Source organism: Varanus komodoensis, unplaced genomic scaffold (assembly GCF_004798865.1).
Source record: "Varanus komodoensis strain SLA01 unplaced genomic scaffold, ASM479886v1 scaffold15, whole genome shotgun sequence".
Taxonomy (NCBI): domain Eukaryota; kingdom Metazoa; phylum Chordata; class Lepidosauria; order Squamata; family Varanidae; genus Varanus; species Varanus komodoensis.
The window spans coordinates 1,088,306-1,113,667 of record NW_025335440.1 but is presented as its reverse complement, the minus strand read 5'-3'; the positions used below and the strand labels follow the sequence as shown (position 1 = coordinate 1,113,667).

The window sequence follows — 25,362 nt, the reverse complement described above, 5'->3', positions numbered from 1 at the left end:
CAAGGTGCAGACATTCAATTAGGCCCTTTCCAATGCAAATGCAAGCACAGAAAATCTCATGTCTTTCCATGGAATTTATGCACCTGTTTGCTTTCATATCTGCATAATTTGCGAACAGGAAAGGAATTCTCATAGATCCATATCTGGAGGTCCCCGTTGGGGAAAACACCTGGAGGCTTCTGCACCACAGCCATTCCTGCCGAGAGAGCGCATGCAAGCGTCACCCAACGGGGGCTGGTCTAGCAATGTGGGAGGGATCCACTTGGCCAGCTCGGTTCCCCGGACTCGGCCCATGTTCTCTTCTTGTGGCCGTCATCTGCATGGGTGTCTGGCCGGAGGCAAATCCAGTCAAGTGCGCAAGCCGCCTGCACACCTGCTGGGCAGGGACTCCCGCTTCCACACACGTGACTTGCGGATTTTGCGAGCAGAGAATTGTGCAAAGCATTGCTGACTTTGTGAAAAGAATTGTGCAGGTTGCAAAGAAGCTGCTCCCACTCTTGAGCACTCGAGGACTCAGCTCAGTCGAGCTCAGTCGAGCTCAGCTCACTCGAGGACTTGGCTCAGCTCCCTTCCTGGCTGTGGGAAAGAAGTCCCGGGAGCACAGGAAAGCTGGATCCTGGGCTGCCCCTCACTTCCCTAGGCGGTGGGCGCCAACTACATTCTAGCCTGAACCCGACGGAGATGTCCGCCGTGCTGAAGCCTCTCCCCACAGGAAAAAACCCCACAGCATGGCAGCACGTTCTCAAAGTGGGACCCAATTCTGCAAGACGGGTGGGGAGTCAAGGGGAAGGAACTGGAGAAATTATCCCAGCACTAAATCCTGGGGATCATGCTAGCTCGATGCAGAGAAGAGCACTCCGTGTCCACAGGGCTTTTCTCTGCCTAAGCATGCAGAGTTGCATCCTGACCCAGTCAGAATAATTTCTGAAAACTGAACATCACGCTGCAATTAATAATTGCTGCTGCAGGTGGCTGTCCTTGAAGCCGCAGCACCACAGCCCTGTGGAAGGAAGTGCAGCCACTCACATCTCCCAAATGGGGAACTGAGGCTCCGAGACAAGCACTTGCCCAACCCACCTTGTGAGCAGGTGTTTGGCGCTCACGCTGGGCCTCTCATGCCCAGTCCAGCCCCGCCTGCTCCACTGTGCAGGCGCACCTGGCAAGGGCCAAAAGCCCGCCCATATCTGCATTTGCACACCTGGCTCAGTCCATCCCTCCAAACTCTCCCAGGTTTTGCTCCGTTTGTCTTCCCATGCAATGCACGCAATGGCCCAGGGAGTATAAATCATAGACAAGGAGAAGAGTGGTGGAGAAGGGAAAGTGAATGGCGTTCACATTACCCAGACGAATTTGCTAAATAAATACATAGGAGCTAGACAATTAATACATTTGTTTTCTTTATAGGTCTCCCAGGAAGGCGCTAAGAGAACGCATAAATGGAGCAAATTAGACTCGGTTACACTTCGAAGGGTGGGGGAGGGAGAGGAGGAGGGGAAATGCGCATCATCTCAATCCACTGTCGCCATGAAAATGATGGTGCTCGGGGGACTGATGGAGATTGAAGATGAGATGCATGCTTTTTGGTCATTGGAGGCTGCATCTTAATTAAATTGCATGTGATTATTAGAGCTGGAGGAGACGCGGATGATGAATGGCATGTCCCAGCTAGGACCAGCTAACATCTGGCAGCCTCCTTCCCCCGCAAAGCTGCCTGTCTTTGAGCAAAACAAGAGGGCTGGAGGCACAGTCAAAACTGGCGTCTCGGCCAGGCCCCTGCCAAGGGCCCACAGGCTGGACAAGCCCTCCTGGAATTGCTCCTCCATTTCTACGGCTGACTTGTTCACCTGCTGAGCCATGAGGGGTCCGAGGATGCCCTGGCCTCTCTGCCGGCCCGAAAAGCAGGAGCACTGAGAACGAGGCTGCGTTTGCTGAAAATATTGGGAATGGTGGGAAACATGCTGTGGAGCAGAGTGACTGCCCACCCTCAGAATGCTACGAGGGCACTTCGACCACCATCTTGGATAAATGATTCTCCATGGTATCCAGCCACTGGCTGCCACCTTTTTCAGAAGAGTACTTAAAAGTAAGCGTTAGCACATGTTGAAAAAGCTTGCATTTGTGGAACATAAGTTTGCATTCTTTTCATGTCTGATTTCAAGCTTGGTTTGTGAAAGTTTCCCCAGTAAACTAGCTCACCCTGCTTTCATCTATGGAGGAAATTTGCACAAATCTTGGGAGATTTGCAGTTTGTGAGAGATTTGTGCACATCTCCCATTTGTTCACTACTAGATTTGCACAAACTGCTTGCTCTCACAAACCAAACAGTGATTAAGGATGAAACAAATAGCAAGATGAAGTTTTGTGAATAGACACAGGTCTATTGTGGAATCAGCTGGGCTGATGCCAAGGGATCCAAAGCAATTTGAATCCATTTTGGATTTCTCCAACATCCCTATTCCTGACCACTGAGAAATGTTGTAATGCTACTGCTAAAGACTGCAAAAATGGATGTTTATAATTGTTTCCAAAAAAGGAAGGACGGAAGGAAGGAGAACAGGGAGAGTCCACCAACAATCGCTGCAATGGCAGATGCTGGTTCCTAAAATATTTTGACGAATGTTAGCATCGCTTTCAAACATCACACGCACATTTCACTTTGGGGTAAGAACACTGGGCAGGGCATTTGGGATGTCAGACTTTTAGTTTAGCCCTAATCAGCCGGCCTCTCCCTTAAGGCAGCCCTGCCAAGAACCCTGCAGTGCAGCGTGCATGGAGCTGTCCCAGGAATGCTGAGATGGGCATTCAAATCCACCATTACACTGGCAGATGCAGAGTGATCTGCAAAACACTTCCCGTCTTCATCAAAATTAGAGATGTCGCCAGACTGCATCATTACCTGGTTCAGAAATTCATTAGGCAAGAGATGCAAATAGTATAATTTGCATCTAAAAACACTGAGGCTGCCAGAAGGAATGTTTCTTTTAGGCCTCATCACAAGCTAGGGGACAACTGACACAACAGCCGAAGAAAGGCCTCTGGGAATGCTACAGCGCTGTGGTAGCTTATGAAGGGTGACAATATCATTTCATTTTGAAAGCTTTACCAAGAGCTGCAATTTTTTTCATAACTGGGAGGAAACAACTTGAATTTAAAAAAAAGCCTAAGGAAACCAGAATGGGCAGGTTCATGCCTCCATGCTCAGGGCTTTGGGTACTTAGTTCCTAACATCTGAGTTGGACCGTGTAAGAGCTAAGCTCAGGTTGCCTCTCTGTTTCCTCACAGGCTCCTCTTCTTTCAGAGCTTCATGACAAGCAGTGCACCGTAGGAATGAACGCACCTACTGGATTTGCCCTGTGCAAATTGTATTGCAGTCCATTTTTAATCAGGATTTACTAAAGTTCTTCATGCATGGAATGGAAAGAACTTGCACTAAAAACAAATGCAGGAGACGGTGACTGGTCCCTTTTTAGTAACTTCCTAGCTCCTGGTCAGACAAACTCAAGGGCTGCGTGGCTGCTTTCCTCCGTGGCTCTGGAGTTTTGCCTGAAATCGCATGTTGCTTTGGGGTCCTGGTTTGGCTCTGCCTGGGTAGCAGCTACCATGCACGGGACTTGCGCAGAAAAGTTGTGGAAGCCCCCGGTGCCATGGCACAGTCCTCGTTACAAATCCATCCCGTATTTCTGGAAGAAGCACTTGTACCAGTCCTCCTAAGGCTGCCAGAATTCCCGATCCACCCCATGCGGAGCTGCAGGGAGTTCACTCCACTGCATCTTTTGTTGCCGTCAACATTCAAGCTGCTAGTCTAATGCAGACCCTGCAAAGCTTCTCCCACATTTCATTTCCAGAATGCACCTTTCCCCACCACAACATCCCACCCTGAGGAATACTGCAGGCCCTGTAGGGCTTTCCTCCAAATTCCTGGCATGTTTTCCTATGGAAGGACGACATAACAGCTCCTGGCCCTGAGCACAGCCCTGACCAAAACAGCAATCTTTCTGATCTATGGGCTCGCTATTTGATCTGAAAACCTTTGCATTACCGTTGTTGTTGTATTATCTCTCCTGCCCCACCAGCCCGACACAAGTACTTCAACAGCTGCAGCTAAAGAACTCATGCAGCGCATTAATCATGCAGTTTGAAACTGACTGTAAGAAAGGAACCACTTAGAAAAATCTCCGGTTTTCAGTTCCTCCCCAGCACATGCCCACAAAAGCTGTTACCTGTTTGTGCCATATATACTCCTGGTTCATCCGCTGACCGCGGCCACTGTGTTTTCACCTTCTGATCCTCTTGCACGCCATCACCTGAAAGACGGAGGCAACCAAGAGACGGGCGTGAGAACCTCTGGTCTGGCGAGTGAGCAACAGGTGGACATCTGTATGCCACGAATGCAACTCCGTAGCCTTTCTGTGCTGCGCAAATTAGTCTTCTCTTATTCTTAATAAAGTGAGCTTGAGTGGACTCCGGGGATGCTGGAGGACAGGAGGGCCTGGAGGAGTGTTGTCCATGGGGTCGTGACGGGTCGGACACGACTTTGCGACTAACAACAACAACAACAACATTCTTAATAAGTTTGGCTTAGTGAGTACTGGTTAAAGTGTTGGACCGGGATTTGGGAGAGATGCACTTTAGGCACGAAGCTCCCTGGGGGACTTTGGGCCAGCCACTATCCTCACTGCCTTACAGGGTTGTCGTGAGGATAAAATTGAGAGGAGGGGGATTCTGTAAGCTGCCTTGCATTTATTATTTTAATGGCATGTATTTAAAGTTAGCTTCAGCAAAGTACAAGGAACAGGAACTGTGCCAAAACTTTATGCAAACTGCAGCCAAAATTTATGCAAACTCCCCTGGCTTAAAAGAAAAAAAAATGCACAAATTGTGGCCCACTTGAAAAGCACTCGGCCAACTTTGGGCTCTTGACTTGACGAGGTGCTTCAAATCCACCAAACAGAAGCTGATTGAGTTTCATGGTGTTACCCTTCCATAAATGTGTTAGACTCAGATTGGGAGATCTGGTTTCTGGTCTTACATTTTTTTTTAATTTTATTTTTATTTATGTAATTTTCGTATCACCCAAGTGCCATGAATGCTCAGCATAACCTACCTCACAGGGATGTTAATTTCAATGTATTTTATCATGTTGTAAGCCGCCCCGAGGTTTCGGCAAGGGGCGGCATAGAAATGTTATAATAATAATAATAATAAATAATAATGTTGTGAAGAGAAAACGGAGAGGAGGGGATCATATTCACCACTGAAGAAGGCAAGGAGCAGGAGGGGGGAAGCAGGGATTCGTGGAGGTGGATCAGAGAAGGTGCCCCTCCGTTAGGCACGGGGGGTGGGGGGAAGGGTGGCCGCCTCTGCTTTTTCGGGCTGGTGTACAAGCCCTGCGATGGGCAGTTGTGGGACAAAACGTTTGGTCCACAGTTCAATAGAAACGCATCCAGTGCACACTTTCTGAATGAATTCGTGAACTGGGGAGCAACGATCCATTGGTGTTTGGACATCTCCAAATTCTGTGATGGAATTTTTCAATCAGAATCACTGTCTGCTCTAGGGAAAATAACATGCAGAAAGGCATATATTTGGGGAAAACACTTGTTTACAGAAAATGTTTACATTAGGGGGAAATGAATGCAAAAGTATATAAGCACTTTTGTACATACAGAGATGTGCTCAGATTTCTGTGCTGTTTTTTTAATGCACAAACTGGTGAGGAAAGAGAGTGAACTTGCACTTGAAAAACTGTCAGCATTCTAGAAAGGCCACGGGGCAGATTTTAGCAGCCTGATTCTTAGCAGGATTGAAGACATCTCAGGTGCAGAGAGAAGGGATGGCACTGCCCATTTTTCTTCATGGACAGACAAGGGCCCTGGGTCTCTGTAGCTCCAATGGCTGAAGCACACTGTGGAAACCAAAGGCCACCACACTGTCCTTGCAGGAACACTGCTCTGATTCAAAGTGCAGCCTTTGCACCGAACAAGATTGTGCAGGAGAATTTCATTCCTGCTCATTTGCAAACACAAATGAACTTCTTAGGAAATGTCTGCAATTTCCCAAACCTAGGCTGACATTCCAAAGCGCACACATGTGCAAGTGCACGCATGTGCCAATGCACACCCCCCTTCTGCAGGTTCACACTTTAGCCTATGAGGGAAACTTTGCACTTTCCAGCAGCGTGTGCTTTTTGCAATGAATATTTTTCCAATCAGAAAAGCAAAATGACCCTCACATTCAGGCACATAAAGGAGCTGAACTGAGCCTCAGAGAGAAATCTGTGGGGGCTCAGTGCCCTGGACAGCACATGTTCTGCTCCCTGCATGTGGCAGTTTGGGGGGCAGGACAGCGAGAGAGCAAGTGGCATTCAGGTCTCGTCTTGAAAGAGCCTCGCCCAGCAGAGCACCTTCTCGGGACAGGCAGGGCGGAGAGCAAGAGGGTCTCCAGAAAATGGCGGCACTATGGCTCCTGTCACCGCCATTGTGGTTGAGGCTGATGGGAATCGTAGTCCAGCCATTCTGGGAAGCCCCCAGAATTCTAGAAGCAGAAGCACCCTCCCAGCAAAGTAAGCGAGCAAACAGATCAGGAGGGGGATCCACTACATTCAGACTGCTTTCTTGGCTTCACTCAAAGAGGCACCTGACAAAGATGGAAGCACAGGGCTGCAGGGGGGAATCCGGCGTCCACGGCAAGTAGCCCGTGATTCGGCAGTGCCCCCTTGCTTCCCGCACAGGACTGCGCATGCATGCACACCCTTCCCCGTCCTCTGCGCCCCTCCCACCCCCACATGCACTTAACAGATTGCTACAGTGAGATGTCACAAATTTATGGCTCGGCTCGCGAAAAATAACAAGAGATCCATCAAGGGCACTTTGCGTGAAATTAACAGGAACGTGTTACAGCCCGACAAAGATGCATACTCAGCTGCGAACCAGGGAGGGGGAGGGAACGATGGGCCCTCCTCTTTCGCATTCTCAGGCATTTGCTTAAGAAGTTGTCAGGTCTGCAGAAGGGAGTCTTCTCCAAGTTCCCAGCACCACAGTTTGCTGAAGGAGCCGCCGAAATGGTGTGAGGGGAGGCTCCTCCTTGCAGTTGCCTGTGCGAGACGCACAATGGAGCGTAATGCAGCGCGCGGCCCGGGAGGGCGCCGAGCATCACCCCGAACATGTCCAGCCGCCCCATCCGTGCTGCCGGTGGCAAGCTCGAGGGCCGTTGGGAGTGGGGCGGCTCTGGGGCAGCAGGCTGAGCGCCCACCACCAGATTGTTCAGCCCGAGCCAAAGTCTTCGTGCAGCCGGGGCTTCTCAGGGGGCTGCCCTGCCCGGTGGAAGACGCTTCCTCAAGGGAGGACCAGGGCCTCTGGAGCCGAGCATCTAGATTGCCACCCATATGCCATCCATCTGTCCCCTCAAGGCATGACGAGCTCCGTCTTGGACCCAGAACCAAACATCCGCTTAGCCCTGCTGCGCAGATGCAGACTTCTTGCGAGTAAAACTGTAGTCATGAGCACGGCTCTGTTTGGGAGCAGAGCACTCCTCCGGGGTGCAGGTGGCCTGCAGCTGTGTCCTGGGCGGAACTGGGAAGGGCCAGGCCCAAAGCCCTCAGCTCTGGATAGAGAGTTCTGGACCAGCAAACCGGCATCTGTTTCTGGGGGTTAGCATCTCTGGGGTGCTGGGGGTTGGGCTTGACCTGCCTGGCCTTGCCCCCAAGACTCACCCTGCCCTTGCTCCGGGGCTGAGTCTGGGGTTTTGCCCGGGAAGTGAGGGGTCCCCATGTGCCGAGGCCTCTGAGCATGCAGGGGGCACCAGCGGGAAGAGGGGTGTGCAGCCACAGCAGCGGTGCAGGGCCTCGTTACTGGCCAGGTCTGCCGTGAATCCCGGAAATGGGACCCCTGCCCTGGCCTGGGCCTCAGAGCAAGCCCTCCTGCGCTTCCGACTCCAGCTCCTCGAACACCAGCACGTGATCTCTGGGGATTAAAGCTGAAAAGCCCGCCTGCCCAGCCAGTATTTGGCATGGCCATTTAGCATGTGCCCTGCTGTTCGCCTTTTCTGTATTTTATTCCATGCCTCCAAGGCGGAGCAGAGTGCAGCAGGCCTTCTCCTTCCAGGTGACCCGCTGTGGGACCCCCCTGCCCCACCCTGGAAGAGCTGCCAGCCTCCCCCCTTGCAAAGCTTTTCCTTGGAAGTGGCCATTTCCTGGATTCCTAGAGCCTCCGCTGGCCAATGCTGGCAGGTTTTCTCAGTGCCTGGACTTATGCCGTCTCCTTTGCTGCTTAAACAATAACTGTGTGGGCTTTTTAATGTGCTCGGGCTTTAATTTGGCCTTTATGATGCAGTCATTTTAACCATCAGTTAAAACCAGCTGTGAATACGCTGGGTAGAACTGCTCCGAAGAGAGAAAGAGTTTCCTGGGTTTGGGCTGGTCAGGGAAGGGCAGGCAGGAGAGAGACCCGCTCCCCTAGAGCCCCCTCCCTGCATTTGGAGGGGCCAGCAGGGCCTGTGGGGGGGGGGCTTCCTCCCCCAGAGGGTTCAGCGAACAGCCAGCCTGCTGCAGAGCCATTCCCCCCTCTGGGTGGACCGAGCAGAGCCTCAGCGGTGCACAGGACCTGCTGCCCCCTCAAAGGACCCCATAAGCTCCCTGGCCCAGAGGACAGGAAAATGCCCCTCTGCCCAAGGCCTCCCACTCATTTCGGCAGGCAGAGTGAGACAGGCACAGACTGGCAGGTCTACCTGGAGGCAATGCCCACACGGCGCGTACGTCCAGGTGACCGGCTACGTGGCATGGCAGCTTTGAGTGGCGAAGGGGCATCCCTGGTCAGGCAGGCCTATGGACAGATTCAGCAATGGCCCCAGTTGCTTGGTGGGGCTGCCACAAGCTGCAGCATGAGGTCTTGCAACCCGGGGCTCGTCTCCGTGCCCGAGCACTGCGTCAGTGACCGCCGGAGGCCTGGAGCCGAAGACGGGCCTTCTGCCCCTCTGGCAGTGCAAACCATTCCCCCCGCCCACTCTCTCACCCCACACCGCCTTTCCCTGTCCCACAGCTTTGCTCTTGAGCCTCTGGAGCACCCTCCTTCCAGCCTGGAGACCAGTCTTCCCCAGACACCTGCCTCCTCGACCCTAACTCTCTGAGACTGCTGAGCAGGTAGTCACCCCACAGCATAACGGTGACGGTGACACAGTCTCAGAGACATGCTGCAGGGGGGTCATTTGCTTACTAGGCCCCAAGCACAAGTCCCCTTGTTTTAATGCCCGATTCTCACTGTGAACATTGGACTCCTTCTCACGAGTCGACGTCTCTGTCGAGCCGTCAGGCACGACACTGTCATACACCCTACTTTTGCCATGTATCCCATCAGACACTACGCCTGAAATTCCATCGCAAGCTGCAGCACTCCATGCCTCCGCTTCTTCCCATTGCTCTGCACATAGAGGTTGGATGGCCAGAGCGGCTCCTACAGTTGCTGCACTTCCCAGTGGACTCCAGGACTCCATGGCAGTTGCAGACCAGCACCACGGAAACCATGATCATGAGTCCAGACAAGCCATGGTGTTATGGAGAAACCATGGAACAAACCAGTGTTTCATGCTGTGGTTTCTAAAGACCAAACTTACCATGGTGAAATACCACAACTGGGTTCAGACAGCACAGCAGACTAACAATTGTGAAAACCCCCCATGGCTTGCTGTGTTGTCCAAACTCAGCCCATGAGTAGCTGTCCACAGGTTTGTTGCTCCCCTTGGCCTCTCGATGCCCTTACACCAGAGGTGCTGAACTGCATACACAGGGATGTGGACCAAGTGCGGACCGCTGGGATCCCACTGACGGCCCCATCCCTCTCCCGACTGCCAGTCATTTCATGGCTTCCCAGCTGTTGCAGACTGCCCCCATTCTGAAAGACTGGCCTGCCTCTTCGTTAATAGCCAGGAGAACTCTGAGTGACAATATGCTGGCATGTGGCATTTTGGGCCTGCCCGCTTTGCTCTCCTCCCAGCCCACTAGAATGGGGCCTCAGGAGCTTCTCTGCAACCAAAGGTGGCCCTTGGGCTGGCGCAAGCAAGGACCACCCAACCTGTCGGGGCTGTGCAGGGCTCCCGAGACCACCGACACGGCTGCTTAGGAGTCCAGAACCCGGGAACTCTCTCCTAGCAGAATGATGATGACAAAGTCCCACACACGGACCGTGGGAAGGGACTGAGCATGTTTATGCAAGAACTGGCAAGGGGCACATCCGAGCCAGTCCGAGCCTGCAAGCGCCAGACACCCCACTCCTCTGCCCAAGCCACCCTCATGGGGGGGGCACTGCACACCCCGCGAGCTGGACCTCCCTGCCTTTCTGCTGTGGGACCTCTGAAGTGCAGAGGGCAGTGGGATTTTTCATGCCCTAAGCCGGGGATTTCGGCCCCACTCCAGCCACTGCAGCAGCTTTCACGGTCCTGCTACTAGGGCAAGAGCTCGGTAGAAAAATCAAGTGACCCCTTTGTCCCTGTTCGGCCTCTGACATGGCTGGTGCCACTGCAGCCCCAGGGCAGAAGAAACTGCCCCAAGTGCTTCCCAAAGTTGCCCATCTCTGCCTTCAGCAGAAATGTTTTTTCCACACCGGTAGCAGGTTTGGAAACAGTTGTGCTTTAAATTATGGCAAAAGACAAATGATAAAATCCAGGTGCTCCTCCATTCGTTTCCATCCAACTGAATCTGTGTCTTCCACCCACTAACCTCCGGGAAATAGCAGCAGAGAGCAAACATTCGGGTGCAAAAGCCTAAACACGCCCTGGCCCCCCAGCAGAAATACAGTGCCTCTTCCGTGCTTGAACTGCAGCTGCACCAAGATCCAAATCTGGCTACCTTCCCTGAGCTCACTGCATCAGGCACCTTCCGGGATACTGCTCTGAGCCCTGTCAATACCCAGCTTGATGGGGAAATCACAGCCCTCAATCCTGCCCCACCTGCATGACAGAGGAAGTAGCGCTAGGCCCACTTACTGGGTTGTTGTACTGGGCAGACGAAAGTGAGAACTGAGAGCTGCTGTGGTGGTGAAGAGCGTGGACTGTAACATGGAGTGCTGGCTGAGCTCCTGCCTTTGCTTGCCCTAAAGTCCTGGGCTACGGCACCCGGGATCCTGGCCACTGGCCATGCCTGGGGCTGATGGGAGTCTAAAACCACAGGAGGGCTCCCGGTTCCGGAAGGCTGCCGTGGACGATGACGTCTGGTCGTCACAGCCGTGCGCGGGGCCTCTGGCACTCGCACCACGCAGGTGCCCCCGGGGTCACAGCTGGCACATGAGCCAAAACTGGAGGGTGGGGCTACGTGGCAAAATTTGGGGAGCCCCTGGGCACATCTATCCCGAGCAAAGGCCGCGGAGAGAGAAACGGGGGAGCGGCCACGGAGGCGGCCCTCCCCGTCCTTGTCCCGTACGAGGCGTCGGGAGGCTTTTCTTCGCAGGGAGGAAGCCGGGGCTGCGGCTGGGGCTCCTCCCGGCCCGCCGACGGGCCTTCAGAGCGCCTGGCTTCCCCCTCCTTCCGTTATGATGGCCATCACTGTTAGGCGTGGCAAGAGCCGCTGACAGCAATCTGTCAGGGACACGGCGGCGCAGGGCTGTTCGGCACCGGCGATTGACATCTCCCATCTGGCCCGGCGGGCGACGGGTGCCGGAAACGCCGCGCTGCTCCGCGTGTGCGTGTGCGCGGGCGCGGGCGCGGGCGGCGCTTTCCGCCTGCAGGCGGGCCTGCTATTTGCCCAGCAGATGCTTTGCGCCGCAGGAGAACAAATGGCAGCGCGTAAAAGCAAACACGCTAATTGGCGTTAACGCCGCCAGTGACGGCCCCGGACAGGACGGAGAGGAGGAGGCGAGGAGAGGTGCAGCGCTGCCTCCCTGGGATCGGGACCCCCTCCCCGTGCCGTAAGAGGGGGCTGCCGCTGCAGTTCTTTAGCGACGGCTTCTTCCTATGCCCGTTCGACTCCCAAGGAAACCCACAGCCTGGAGCGGCTGGCTGCTGGAGCGCGGTGGCTTCCCTGCTCGGCGCATTTCATTCCTTCTCGTCAGCCTCCTCAGCTGCGCGGATCGCCTTGACACTTATGGGCTCCATAAAATGGGCCCAAATTTACTGACTTTCCACGCTCACTCTATAATCCGCGCCCAGCTACTTTCATCATTGATAGCGTTCTTTCCTCTGCATGCACGCCCCATTAAAATATAAATATGCACATGCATAATTTCTCCCAGCTGTGAGAAGGGAAGGCGTCCCCTGCCCAACAACAGGTGAGGGGATGCATTTCGTTCCTTTATAAAGCAGCCTGAGTCTTCCACCTTCCTAATGGAACTGATTGCAGTGCTGGTTTTTTATTTTGTATTTTTTGCTCCATATCTTTGCCCTGCATCTAATCTTGTGTCCACTTGCTGCATTTGTGTAATTTTATTTGCAAAATAGTTCATTTGCTCGTTTAAAGCATTTTTATCCCACTCCTCAGCCAAAAAATCACAGGAGCAGCTAATTTTTACTGTAATTATTTAATTTCTATACCACTGGCTCCCTGGGTGGTTCACAACAGCTTAGAAATGATCCATGAAAGAAAACAGCCACTGCCTGCAAGGACAGAATCCATAAAGACTGAGAGCCCACGTGGTGTCGTGGCGAAGGACGCAGAAGTGGGACGCAGGCAGTCCCCGCTCAGCCATGGAGCCCACTGAGTGACTTCCGGCCAGTCAGAGACACTCAGCCCAGCCTACCTCATAGGGTTGTTGTGAGCATAAGACTGAGAGCAGCAGAGGGAGGATGCTGTAAGGTGCTTTGATTTCTTTGTAGGAGAAAGGGTGGGATATAAATCTAAAAAATGAAGACATGATACACAAGGAAATAGGAATAGGAAGGGAAAAGGAAAAGGAAAAGCCAAGTGTCTCAGTAGGGCTGATGGGAAGGCCTCGCTTCTCCCTCTCACTGGCCCAGAATAGCTTACTGGAACGGCTGGTGACTGCTGTTGTCACTGTAAATATCTGAGCTTGCATAGATGCAAGATGGGAATACGTGGCTCAACAAGACTGAAAAAGAAAAAGACCTCAGAGTAATTGTGGACGGCGGGCTAAATATGAGCCAACAATGAGATGCAGCTGCAAAAAGCGCAAATGCCATTTTGGGATGCATTAATAGAAGTGTTACTTCCAAATCATGAGAAGTAGTAGTTCCCCTCTACTCCTCACTGGTCAGACCGCACCTGGAATGCTGTGTCCAGTTTGGAGCACCCAGATTTCAGGTAGATAAAGAAAAATTAGAAAGGGTCCAGAGGAGGGCAATAGAGATGACCCAGGGACTGGACACAAAGCCCTGTGAGGAGAGACTGAGAGAACTGGGCATGTTCAGCCTTGTGAAGAGAAGGCGAGGGTGGGGGCGACATGATATCCCTCTATAAGTAACTCAAAGGCTGTCACAGATGAAGGTCAAGATCTCTTCTTGCTGATGCCGGAGTGCAGGACATGGAATAATCTGTTCAAGTTGTGACACCCTGGACTCAGGCTGGACATCAGGAAAAGCTTCCTCCCTGTCAGACCAAAAGGGCAGTGGGACCAGCTGCCTGGAGAGGTGGTGGGCTCTCCCACACTGGAGGCATTCAGAAAGAAACTGGGCAGCCCGCTGAGTGGGGTGGTGTAAACTGGTGTCCTACAAAAGCAGAGGGTTGGACCCAGTGGCCTTCCTGGCCCCTTCTATGATTCTATAGCAATTACCTGGCCCAGAAGGAAAGCACTTTCTCAAGGCCCACCCTGTCAGAGTGTTTTAAAAGCCAGGGTGCCACTACAAACAGGGCCCCGCCCCCCGTGGATCCTGTGGCTCTCTGCCGGGGCTGCAGTTTTGGTTGCCCCAGCCCTAACCTTAACCCACACCAGGAGCCTAAAAAAGTCTTTTCCTATGACAAGCTGTTCATCACGCTGGCATCCTGCCCTGCCTGCTGGATTCTGTAGGCCTTTCCCCCAGCTTCCCCAGCTTCTCAGCTTCCCCAGACCTGGTACCCTCCAGGCATTTTTGAATTCTACTCTTGCCCAGCAGGGCGAATGGCTGGGAATACTGGCTGCGCAGCCAAAGCCTCTGGTGGGCACTGGGTTGGGGAAGGCTGCCTGAGCCCCACAAAAACCCAGGCTGCAAAGCACACACACAGATAATTTTCCTCTCCATGATCGTCACTGCATCAGGCAATTGCTTTCAGAATCCCAGTTGCCATGGCTACCTGATGGCTTTCAACTACCTCCATTTTAACCTCCTTGGCAGAAATGCCACCTTGGAAACAGATGGCATGAGCTTTGGCTGCCCTGGGGAAGGGGAGAGGCCTCCCGCAGTTCCTCATTAATGCATCAGTTGGCCAAAGACCCTGCACCACGTGGGCATAACTGAAGGAGCCCTCTCCAGGACTGCGTCTGAGGACCACGGACGACACCTGACCCCGCTGCCGCTTGTGCCGTGGTCAAAGGGCCCCGCATGCCAGCGAGCTGAGCCCGGGCACTGCACGGCCTCTGCGCATTGCTGTGACAAATGGACCGGAAGAGACGCCAGAGACAGACACACGGCCCGGAGGAAAGGCAGCTGGGAACCATCAGAGCGCAGATCTGCAGAATTAAGAATGCGAGAGATGCCAACCTCAGCCAGCGCGCGGGTCTGGCATGCCCAGACTCACGTCTTTGACAGCCGCCAGAACAGGGTGATTGAGTGGAGCCATCCATCCTCTGCCAATCACTCCCAGAGAAGTCATAATCAGAGCACATTCTCCCGCTGTTTATTCCACCCATGTGTACTGATGCCGTCTTGCAATGCTTGTTGGTACCGTGGGGAATTGTCCAAAGGACACCATCTGGAACAATTTAGACAGCCCAGAGAACTGGGAGACTAGAAGGCATGAAGCTTTTCCCGTACAATTTCAGGGTGCACACCCTGTTCCAAGATGGGGTGCTTCTTGCCTCACCATTCCAAGAAACAAGGATGCCTGGGTTATGCTTCCACACACCCAAACATTTTCAAAGCAACCCGTCTCCTACCCTCGCTTTGCCCATCCCAGCCCATGGCACAAGCCCAGCTAAAGCTCTATGAGTGCCCATCAATCTGAGGCTGCCAGGGGCCTCGGAAGGAGGCAGGCGCTGAGGGGAAGGACAGAGGGACAGAGAAGCAGAGCGAGTCAGAAGGGGCCTCCTGGGCCATCTAGTCTGACCCTTGGTTCCAGCCAGCTCCACTCATGACATGCCCACCATGTGCATGTCCAGCCTACAACAGCAAGACAGAAATGCTCTATCGCAGGTTCTGGGGATATCACAAATGGGGATATCAGGGGAATCCACAAGGGACTCAGGGAAGTCTAAATTTCACAGAGTCCATCCTACGGATTCTGCGGTGTACCAGCCTGGCCAGCTTGCTTAGTGTCTGCAGGTCTTGCAGGCTGACACGCTTATTCCATGGAGTTTTGTGCATGTTTAGCTGCAGAAAAATATGCAAAATAAAAATCAACAATTTAATAAAGCACAAATCTTTGGAGTAGGAGTAGTACAAATCTTAAGAGCAGAATGGCAAATATCCCTTAGAGTGCCTAATGTGGGGCATTGCAATTCTAGCCCAATCTCTGCCTTCCAAAGAGTGCAAATTTGCATAAATATGCATGAATGCATGCAGATATTCCAAGCTTGTAACCTGGCAAAGAGTGGAGTAAAAGTTGAGTGGAACATTCTGGTGGGGCAGCTTTTTTCTCTTTTCACATATCCCTTGTAACAAAAAGGATGCGTCACAAGGTTTTCTTGAGAATGTCTGGCCTACACATGGCCTACAAATACGATCCTTTCCCCCTTTTTCTTTCTGTTGGGTAGCCCAGCTATTGCCGGTCCCACCCTTCTGCTCTCTCCCTGGCTATAAATTTGCATCCGAAGGACCCTGGGGAGACAGGCTCTTCTTTCGTGTGTACAACGCCAACGAGTCATGCGCGCACATGACTGCGTGGTGCCAGGCACAGAGTGTGGCAGCCTCCCTCCGCCTGCAAAGGCTGCTGGGCAATGTGTCGGCAGGTTTCTTCCATTTACACAGAACTCAAATGCCCCGGGCTGAAATGAAGGTGCCACGCAGGGAGCTCAGTTGGCTCCACGTCCTTGCGCTAGACAGCCTCACAGCGGCATTCCAGGCTCGTCCGCACTACCGTCTCCATATTTCAGCCTGAGGATGGGGAGGCAGAGCAACTGTCACTTACCCAAGGCCAGCTTGTGCGCAGGGATGCGAAAGGAAATTATTTGGCTTGCATTTTAGCACAACTTTTTCAATTATTATTTCATTCAGTGAATTTCAGAGAGAGGTGGTGTAGTGGTTAAGAGGGTGGGACTGGGACTCAGGCGATCTGGGTTCAAGTCCCCGCTCAGCCATGGAGCCAACTGGGTGACTTTGGGCCAGTCACAGACTCTCAGTCCAACCTACCTCACAGGGTTGTTGTTGTTGTGGGGATAAGATGGAAGAGGAGATGTAAGCTGCCTTGAGCCCTTTGTAAGAAAAAGGCAGGATATAAATCGAAAAATAAATAAAAAATAAAATAAATTTCTATACCACCCACAGCTGAAGTTCTGGGTGGTTTGCAACGAAGAATAAAAACAATAGATACAATAGATAAAAACATGAAGAATTAAACATTAGTTTTAAATGACATAAAAGAAGATTAAAAGATAATAAAAGATAACTTTGAAAAACCCAGCCAAAAGTAAAAGAGAGGCACCTGGCTAATCTTACCAGGCCTCTGAATGACCAGGGAGGCCCTTAAAGCCCTCCACGAAGAGGGCTTTCTTAACCTGGTGCCAGAAAGGTGGCAAATTTGGCTCCAGGTGGGGCCACAGCAAGGAGGTGGTTCAAAAGATGGGAGTCACCACCGAAAAGTCCCTCTGAGCCGCTCAAGGAGATGGCACCCGGAAGAGCAGCCCAGAGACTGAGCATTGTGTCCGGGGAGATCAAGGCTGGGAGAGGCATGAGTTGCTTTATTCGCATCCCACTTTTTTCTTGCAAGGAATGCGGGACAAGGTACACAGCAATCCTCCTCCTCCCCCCCCCCCCACTTTATCCTCACAGCAGCCCTGTGAGGTCTGGTGGGCTGAGAGTCCGTGACTGGCCCAAAGTCACACGGTGAGCTCCATGGCTGGGTGGGAAGGGGCCCTGAGCCCCCTTCGTTCTACCCGGTACCCCAGCCACTGCACCACACTGGCTCTCAAGGGGCTGTTCTTTTTAATCAAGGCACAGTTTGAAGCTAAATAGCCCTCTGAGACTTTTGCAACAGTGTCCTCCGATTGAAGAAATGTATATAGTAAGGAAAAGCACGCACTAAAGGGTATGCACTCATGAAAACACCATTAAAATACAGTATGAGAATGACATGGAAAATGTATATAGTTGGCAAAACTGCCTCCAAATGCCCGTGTACCTGTGGAAACATATACAAAAATCTACTGTAAAAGTAGGGTCAAAGTTCAGAATGAAAGGAATGCATGGCTGGAAAATGTCTCCAATTTTAGAATGAACCAAACTCGAGACAGGGACTGAAGAGCTGAGGGAAACCAGAACAGACGGATTCATCCATCCCTGCTGAGGGACTCGTCGGACAAGAGGGCCGCTCCATCGGGATGCTGGCGCTCAGAGTGAGCCTTTGGCCGCCACGCTCTCTTAGCTCACAGGTGACCACTGGCGTCCACCAACTTCCTCGAAATGGGTCTTCCCCTGTGAAGAGAGGCTTCTGTTTTCCTCCTGCATTCTGGGCACTTCAGAACTCGCTGGAGGGGGTGTCGGGACTTTCCTTTTGTTGCCGTGGGTGAAGGGCTGTGTGAGCGTGTGCCTGGCTCCAAGTCTCTGCCTTGCTCTGCGGCCTCCTTGGCTGCCCACCGTTCCTGATTGTTAAGAGCCCCAGGGATTTGCTTTGTGGTCCCCCCTGCCCCGGGCTCCCCACTGCAGTGTGGGAGGCTGCAGACGGCCAGAACAACGGAAGACAAAATGCGCACATCGGGGTCACCCTGTAACCAGGGCAAGTGCCAAAGCAGCCCCTGCGAGAACCTCACTTCTTTTTTCTGCACTGAATATCCCCCCAGAGCAATGTCTTTCCAATCAAAGGGATGGAGCATAGCTAGTGAAAAAATGCAGGAGCCTGTTCTGGAAGAACATGAAAATTGTCTTCTTCAGGGGGTTTCAGCCAGCCCAGAAGGAAGACATCAGCTGCAAGACAGATGCGCAGGGTGGGGCACGTGAGAAGGGAGGGGTGCGCGGCTCTCTGACTGGCAAAAGCGCATGAGAAGGACCCCTACAGTGTGGGAGCCCATCCAGGATTTTCTTTTTCACCCACCGTCTAAACCTGGCTTTGCATCATGTCAGCTTTCTGCAAGAAGCCTTGAGTGGCCTTGCTCTTCTGCTCAGCTGGGCCTGGCCTGACTTTCCTTCGGCTGTCCCCCCATTTCATCCCCCCTCCCCATTGCCATCAATGCGCTCCTGGGATGGCTCCAATTCCCACCAGCCCAGCATGTGATGACTCTGCAAATAATTAAAAACCAGATTCCCACCATGAGTTCCCAGCTACACTAACGTTTTACGTCCAGGTGCCTCGGGGTTTTAATTGAATGTCAAACATAATTTGAGGAAGGTAACGGAGAGTTCAAGCTGCTGCCCTTCGAAGACAATCCAGCAATTGCAAATTATCGCTGTGCTCGAGCAGTCGCCGGCTGGCGGGGTTCTCCCCCGCAATGCACCATCCCTGTGCAGCTCCCCTCGGGGGGGGGGGAGGCAAGGGGGTGCGTTGGAGGACAGTCTGAAGCAGGGGGCAGAGCCAAAGCGAGGGGCAGCGGCACCCCGCGGAAACAGGCTGTGTGTCCGGTCAAGCCTTGGGCTTCAGGAGACCTCCCCTCTCTTCCAGATTTCTCTCCCCCCCACCCCCAACTTTTCTGTCAGGCAAGCCAACCAAGCTCCTTCTTCCCTCTGCACTTTTTCCTCACAACAGCCCTGCAAGGTACGGGAGGCTGGAAGAAAACAAACGGTCCAAGATCAGACACTGAGCTTTAATGCCACATCCAATGGTTTTCTCTGTCAAGGAAATTCTGCGTGGCCATCGGCAACAATTGAAACAGTCAAGACATTCTTTTAAAATAACAGGAAAATGAAAAAATACCAAGATGTATTCCAATACTTTTCTGAGCTGAGCTTGGGAAGGGGGTGATTATGGGTGGAAGCCAATGAGTTTCTGGAAAAGGGCATCAAAATGAAACAAGCAAGCAAATGTGGGGTGCCTCGGGCACCCCCAGGAGAAACGTGCGTGTGGAAGGTCATCAGAAAGAGGGAGCCCATGGTCAGCAGGCCTGGCAGGGTAGCATGGTTAGTGCCAGTGCCGGAAGAGGTGGCTCCACGTGGGGGCAGGTGGAGGAAGACTGGGTCACAGCGGCAGGAGGGAGGCCGCCAGCTCACTGTTCCAAAGACGGCCGCTGGCCCTGCGAGGAAAGGCCCGCTTCCCGTGCCGCTCCTGCTACCCTCTAACAAGCAAATGGCCTCATTCCTCTGGTTAATAGTCTGGTCGGGCTGAATTGCAGCTCTTTTATATTCTGGCTTGGAATAACAGGTACCTGGGCTGTCACAGTCAAGGGTAATTTGCCACGGGAAAGGGGGTCATTTTCCTCGTAAATTGTTTTCTCCGCCTGCGCCAAGGCAGAGCGACAAGGGTTGTGCGCGCCTCGGTTCCTCAGAAGCGCCAAGGGGAAGGCCGGCTGGGGGACCTCGGAGAGCCGCCACTGGAGCGGCAGAATCCTTAAGCGAGAGCAGCTTCTCTGCTGGAGGACCGGGAGGACTGCAGAGGAGGGACCAAGGCCAGGCCCTGGAATCACAGTGGTTTGAGCCTGAGTTGCCCAAATCAAGGAATCCCACATTACGCTGAATGAGTTCAGACCTCCAAGACCCCATGAGCTCCATCCCAGAGTCGTAAAGGAGCTGGCAGAAGAACTCTCAGAACCACTGTCTGGAGGACGGGGACGTGCCAAGTGGCTATTGCTGTCCCCATCTCCGAAAAGGGGAGAAAGGAGGAAGCTGGGAACGGCAGGCCCGTCAGTCCGACATCACTCCCTGGGACAATTCTGGAGCAGATTATAAAGCAGGCAGTCTGCAGTTACCTTGAGAACTATGCAGTGGTCGATAGAAGCCCGCGTGGATTCCTCAAGAACAAATCCTGCCAGACAAAGCTTTTGTTTGATTGAGTAACCTCCCAAATGGACTGTGGGAATGTTGGGGACATAATCTATCTCAACTTCAGCAAAGCTTTTGAGAAAAGTGCTCTGTGATTTCCTGATTTGCAAGCTAGCCAAAAGTGGGCTGGATGGAACAACTATCAGGCGGATCCACAGTTGGCTACAGAATCAGACTCAAAGAATGCTCATCAGTGGCACCTTCTCCAGCTGGGGAGGGGCATTGTGTGGGGCAGCACAGGGTTCAGTCCTGGGCCCAATGCTCTTCAGCATTTTCATTAATGATTTGGATGAGGAAGAGCATGGCAAGCTTATCAGATTTGCAGATTACTGAAAATTTGGTGAGAAAACAAAATTCAAAGTCAGCTCTGGGATGAAAACAGCAGAATGCAATTCAACAGGGACAAAGGCCAAGTTCTGCGCCTTGGAAAGAGTCAAATGCACAGTTACAAGAAGGGGGATCCTTGTCTCAGGTACAAGCAAGAAGGATCTGCAAGTCAACAATGTGATGTGGCTGCAAATAAAGCAAACCTCTATTAGGCAGCATTAAGAGAGGCAGCACTTCCACATCCGGTGACGTCCTAGTCCCCCTCCACTCAGCACTGGCCAGGCCTCATCTGGAGTCCTGCATCCAGTTCTGGGTACCACTAGAAAGCCGGGAAATGTTCAGAGGAGGGCAACAAGGATGATCTGGGGACTGAAAGCCCTTTGAGGAGAGACTGAAAGAACTGGGCATGTTCGACCTCAATAAGAAAAGACTGAGAGGAGATACGATAGCACTCCACAAGTAATTGTAGGGCTGCCACAAAGAGGGAGGCCAGGATCTCTTGTCAAGCATTGCGGGGTGTGGCACACAGTGTAACAGGCCCAAGTTACAGAAAGCCAGATTCTGGCTGAGCATCAGGAGGAACTTTCTGGCTGTTAGAACAATTACAACCATGGAACCAATGGGTGGTTTTCAGCTCCCTCACACTCAGGATGCATCGGGACAGCTCTCTGTTAAGCAGGGCTTTGGACCCAATGGCCTTACTTGGCTCTTTCCAACTCTACCATTCTATGATTCTATTATTGTGGAAGTAATCCAATGAAAGACAGCCCATCACCTCCTACAGCAGTCAGTTCCATTGGCAATCAGCCCACATCATTACAATATTTCTGCAAATGTTTAGCTGAATATAATTCCCTATTTTTCTATCCACAGATTCAAGCTCTGCACACTGCAATAACAGGGAAGAGGCCTGCTCCATCTTCCATGTGCTGCCTCTCCCAGTATTTGAAGCCCACTTCTGCAAGAATCCTTGCTTCCTCTTTCGCAGCACTAGAACTTAGAACGGGTGGCATGTTGGTGGTGTGTCAAGGACATGGGTAATCCTTCCCGGAATGCGTACTTATCCTATGGAACTCTCCACCACAAGATGTGGTGACATTATAGCTACTAGAACGTATGGCTCCCAAGGGTGGGGGTGGCATACAAGGAAGGAGTTGGTGAGACAGCAGCACACATGGTCGGTCACGGACTTAAAACATTCCTTTTTTCTGCAGTCTGCATGACTGTCCGTGTACATTTTCATGCGCAGAACTTCTGGTGGACACATTAAGTCACTTGATCTAATCATTTTGGTAAGCAGTTTCCCCAAATATTTGAAGAACTGCATTCCATCAAAATCTGGAGAGGCACAAACATCAAAGGGAAACTCCGTCAGAGCCACGTTTCTGCCCTGGAGGTGCAAACCAAACAGTCACACTCCCTGCCTGGAACAACCTCTTCTCTCTCACAAGCACAGCAGAGCTCCTGAATCTTGACTCGGGGTTGCGAGCTGAGTAACCCCTCCCAGCTGCACCAGTCTCACCAGCACGTCTTGCCAAGCGTCCTTATTTTACATGCAAGTCTCTGAACATATGCAAAGCGCAATGTTGAACCCCCTCTGGCCTCCTTCAACCAAATCTTTCTGGGGAAAGGAGCACAGTAGAACTGGGCACACCTGTGCTCCTCTGTCTGGGACCCCAGCTGGGTCACCCTCCTACTACGACGACAGACTACCAGGTCCACCTCCGCAGGAGGCTGGAGTTCCCCACCCGAGAGACTCTCGTCTCCTAAGCCCCCCTCTCAGGAAGTTGTTGCTCTTCTCCGCTCCACAGGCGGGTTGAGTGGGCCCCTCGGCTGCCACTGAGCTACTCCCTTCCCCAGCAGGCACAGGCGGGCACCCAGGGCCTTGGGCTGCAGCTGGAGCCGACTCCGTTTCAGCAGCCACCTCCCTGTTAGAGCCTGACCTGCCAGCCCTGCCGGATCGGCCGACTCTTCCTCATACGGCTCATTCTCAGAATCTGAGTGGTCAGCCCAGCCAGCACAGCCGGCTCCTAGGGCGTGCCTGGGGATGCGCACGCACGACGCTCAGGAAACAAGGCGAGGGCTCCTCTCTGCGTGGCCTCAGCAAGGCCGAGAACACGTATTGTTCTTCTAAGTGGGCACCTGACCTCTCAAAAAAGGACGTGCTCAGCTGAGGTCAGATAGCGCTGCAGTGTTCCGGGCTGCCAGGTGATGCACACAGGGGAGGGGGCGCGCTTTGCCAGGGGCAGCTTCCAGCACAAACGTGGCCCTGTCCCATCTTGGGAAAGCCCCGGTTCTGTTCCACAACAAGCTGTTTCAAACCGAATTGAACAGGCAACGTTCGGACACATGGCAAAAGCCTGAGCCCAAAGCAAGCCCATCCTTCAAAGCGACGCTTTTTGGACAGATGATTGTGAAAACACAAAAGGACACGAACAAATGACAAGAACGGTGGTCATGGTCTGTGAGGAACAGAATAATCCACACTCTGCAGTTGGGCTGGTCAACCAGATTTTCACAACAACATGCAAGCTTTCACGTTCTCCAGAACTCTTGGACAGGTTAGGCAGCACCAAAAGCAGGGCACGGGGAGGCGAAAGAGACCGGTCCGATGGCCGGGCCAGGGATTGTGGCCAGGAAAGCTGCAGTTTAGAGAGACTCGATCTCAAACTGGAGAGCTGAATAGATGCTACATGGATTGCAGGTGTTCCCGTTATCAGCTTACACCTTGTAGTGGATTTGGGAATAAATGAGCAAGAGCTATGAAAACATTGTTCCCGGGGAGAGTCAACCATCTGCCACACGTCCACAGCCACTTACCATATTTAATCTCGGAAGAGTATACATCATTCGCATTCCCAGAATGCAATTCGGTCACACAGCAATCGCGGCTGCTGCTGCTGGTGGCGGGCGGCGTCAGGGCATTGGAGAGCGTCTGGTTGGACAGCGGGGGGGCCGGCAGGGCTTGCAGCACCTGGCAGGTGCAGCCGGCCTGCGAGAGGCCACAGGGCTGGCCGGTGCCGAGACGAAGGCACTCCTCCTGCCAACGGCACAGGACGCTGCAGGTGAACTGGCTGGAGTTGTTGTTGTTGATTAGCAGCACCTCCACAAAGCGGAACTCCACGGCCTCAGGCGGCAGCAGCCGGCTGGCGGCCTCGGGCTCCTCTGCCAGGCACAGCTGCACAAAGTTCTTGTCGAAGTGGAAAAAGGTGAAGGGGCCCCTGCCTTGGCAAAGCTCCAGACGGTCTTCGCCTCCATCGGCCTCCTCCTGGGGCTGGGCTGTGGCTTCCGCCTGGCTGCAGGTGTCGTTGGAGAGGTAGTGGTCCAGGGGCAGAACCATGGGCGAGTAGTGGGTGCAGACCTGCTCCTCCCGGTTGAACTTGAGGTACAGCGAGTACTTGGTTGGGTCGGGGTTCTCCAGGGTCCACGAGCAGCCGGTGGAGACTGTGGGGAAGAGGTCCTTCAGCGAGAAGGAGCCGTAGAGAACCCCGGAGGCCAAGGCGGAGCAGGCACTGGGAGCCGGGTCAAAGCACCGGGAGAGCCACAAAAGACACGCTATCACAGCCAGTAAGAATGGTCCAGCAGGGTTCATCCTATGACATTTGCCCTTCAAGGAGACAAAGAGAAAGGGGAGGTTATGCACAGGCCTCCGAGCAGAGCCTCCCAGGAGCTGGTTTGCACTGCTGCGGCTCAGCCCTGGAGCACATCAGACAGTCCCACAAGATCTGGGTCCCCCTTGCCCATGGGCATCCGAACATCTGGATTTACTTCCTTATACATTTGATACGTTTCTGCATTAAATGGCCCCATGACCTCTTGCAGAGCCAGAGCTGATTAAAGCGAGCAGCAGCCAAAAGCAGAAAAGCTGTCGACGCACCTTTCCTGACTGCAGAATCCTTGCAAGCAGCGCTCTGCCCCCTCCCCCCCCAGAAAAGGCACCTGAGGCACAGGCCTTGACTCAGAGGCAGACGTGACTCCCCCCTCCAGCTCTCCAATGAACACCACTATCAGGAGGGAAGAAAAGGGGAGAGGCCAGGATGCCCCTCCTATCGCTGGGCCACGCCGGCCTCTCTCTTCTCCATGCTGGTTCCAAAGAAAACTCCAGCTAGACCTGAAGCGAGGCAAAAGTGTCAGCATCCTTCCTTCCAGTCATCATCCCCAAGAAAGTACCTGCTACACACGTGCAGAGTGAATTTCCCTCACTCGCTTACTCACTCACTCTCAAGTAACAGCAGCCAACCAGATCGTAGGGATAGAAAACATAGAAGCAGAGCGAGTCAGAAGGGGTCTCCTGGGCCATCTAGTCTGACGGCCGGCTCCACTCATGACATGCCCACCATGTGCACAGACGAACGATGGTGAAGGTCACCGGATTCTGCCAAGAGCACCTTGCGGCTCAGCACACAGTGTTCGCACTTGCAGGAAATGACCCTCAGGTCTGTCCATGCTTCCCAGTCTGCACGGCTTTCCTCCACAGGGCAGGCTCACACAACCAGCCAAGCTGCAGTGCCTTCCTGCCCTGGCTGGTCCGCCACGCTGTCCAAACCCTGTTGGGGATTTCAGCACAGTTCTCCTGGTTCTTAGAAACCATGACAGGAAGCCACAGTCTGCTCTGTGGCTTCCATGCTTCAGCATGGTGTCTCTGGTCACCCAGAACCAGCCCTGTGGCTTCCACAGTGCTTCCGTGGAGTCCCCAGAAAAGGCAGCCGCTGCCATGGGAGCTGTTCCCACCATCCCGGGTGGGATTGAATTTCAGACATGGTGGCGAGTGGAATGTGTGCCAACGGTGGGAGGACCGAGCAAGGAGGGTGGAAACCACTCTAGTGAACAAACGGCTTAATC

At 53.1% G+C, this 25,362-nt stretch overlaps 1 protein-coding gene across 1 annotated transcript in view; it reads right to left on the bottom strand.

Moving 5' to 3' along the window:
* ADGRB2 (adhesion G protein-coupled receptor B2) overlaps positions 1–24,121 on the bottom strand; it is a 108,902-nt gene extending 84,781 nt beyond the window's left edge. The window contains exons 1-2 of the mRNA XM_044424930.1: positions 23,341–24,121; positions 4,221–4,304 (exon numbers count right to left, since the gene is read on the bottom strand). Of these exons, the coding sequence (XP_044280865.1) occupies positions 4,221–4,304; positions 23,341–24,112 (856 nt within the window). The 5' untranslated portion in view covers positions 24,113–24,121. The remainder of the gene's footprint in view (positions 1–4,220; positions 4,305–23,340) is intronic.
* Positions 24,122–25,362: the final 1,241 nt, after the last annotated feature.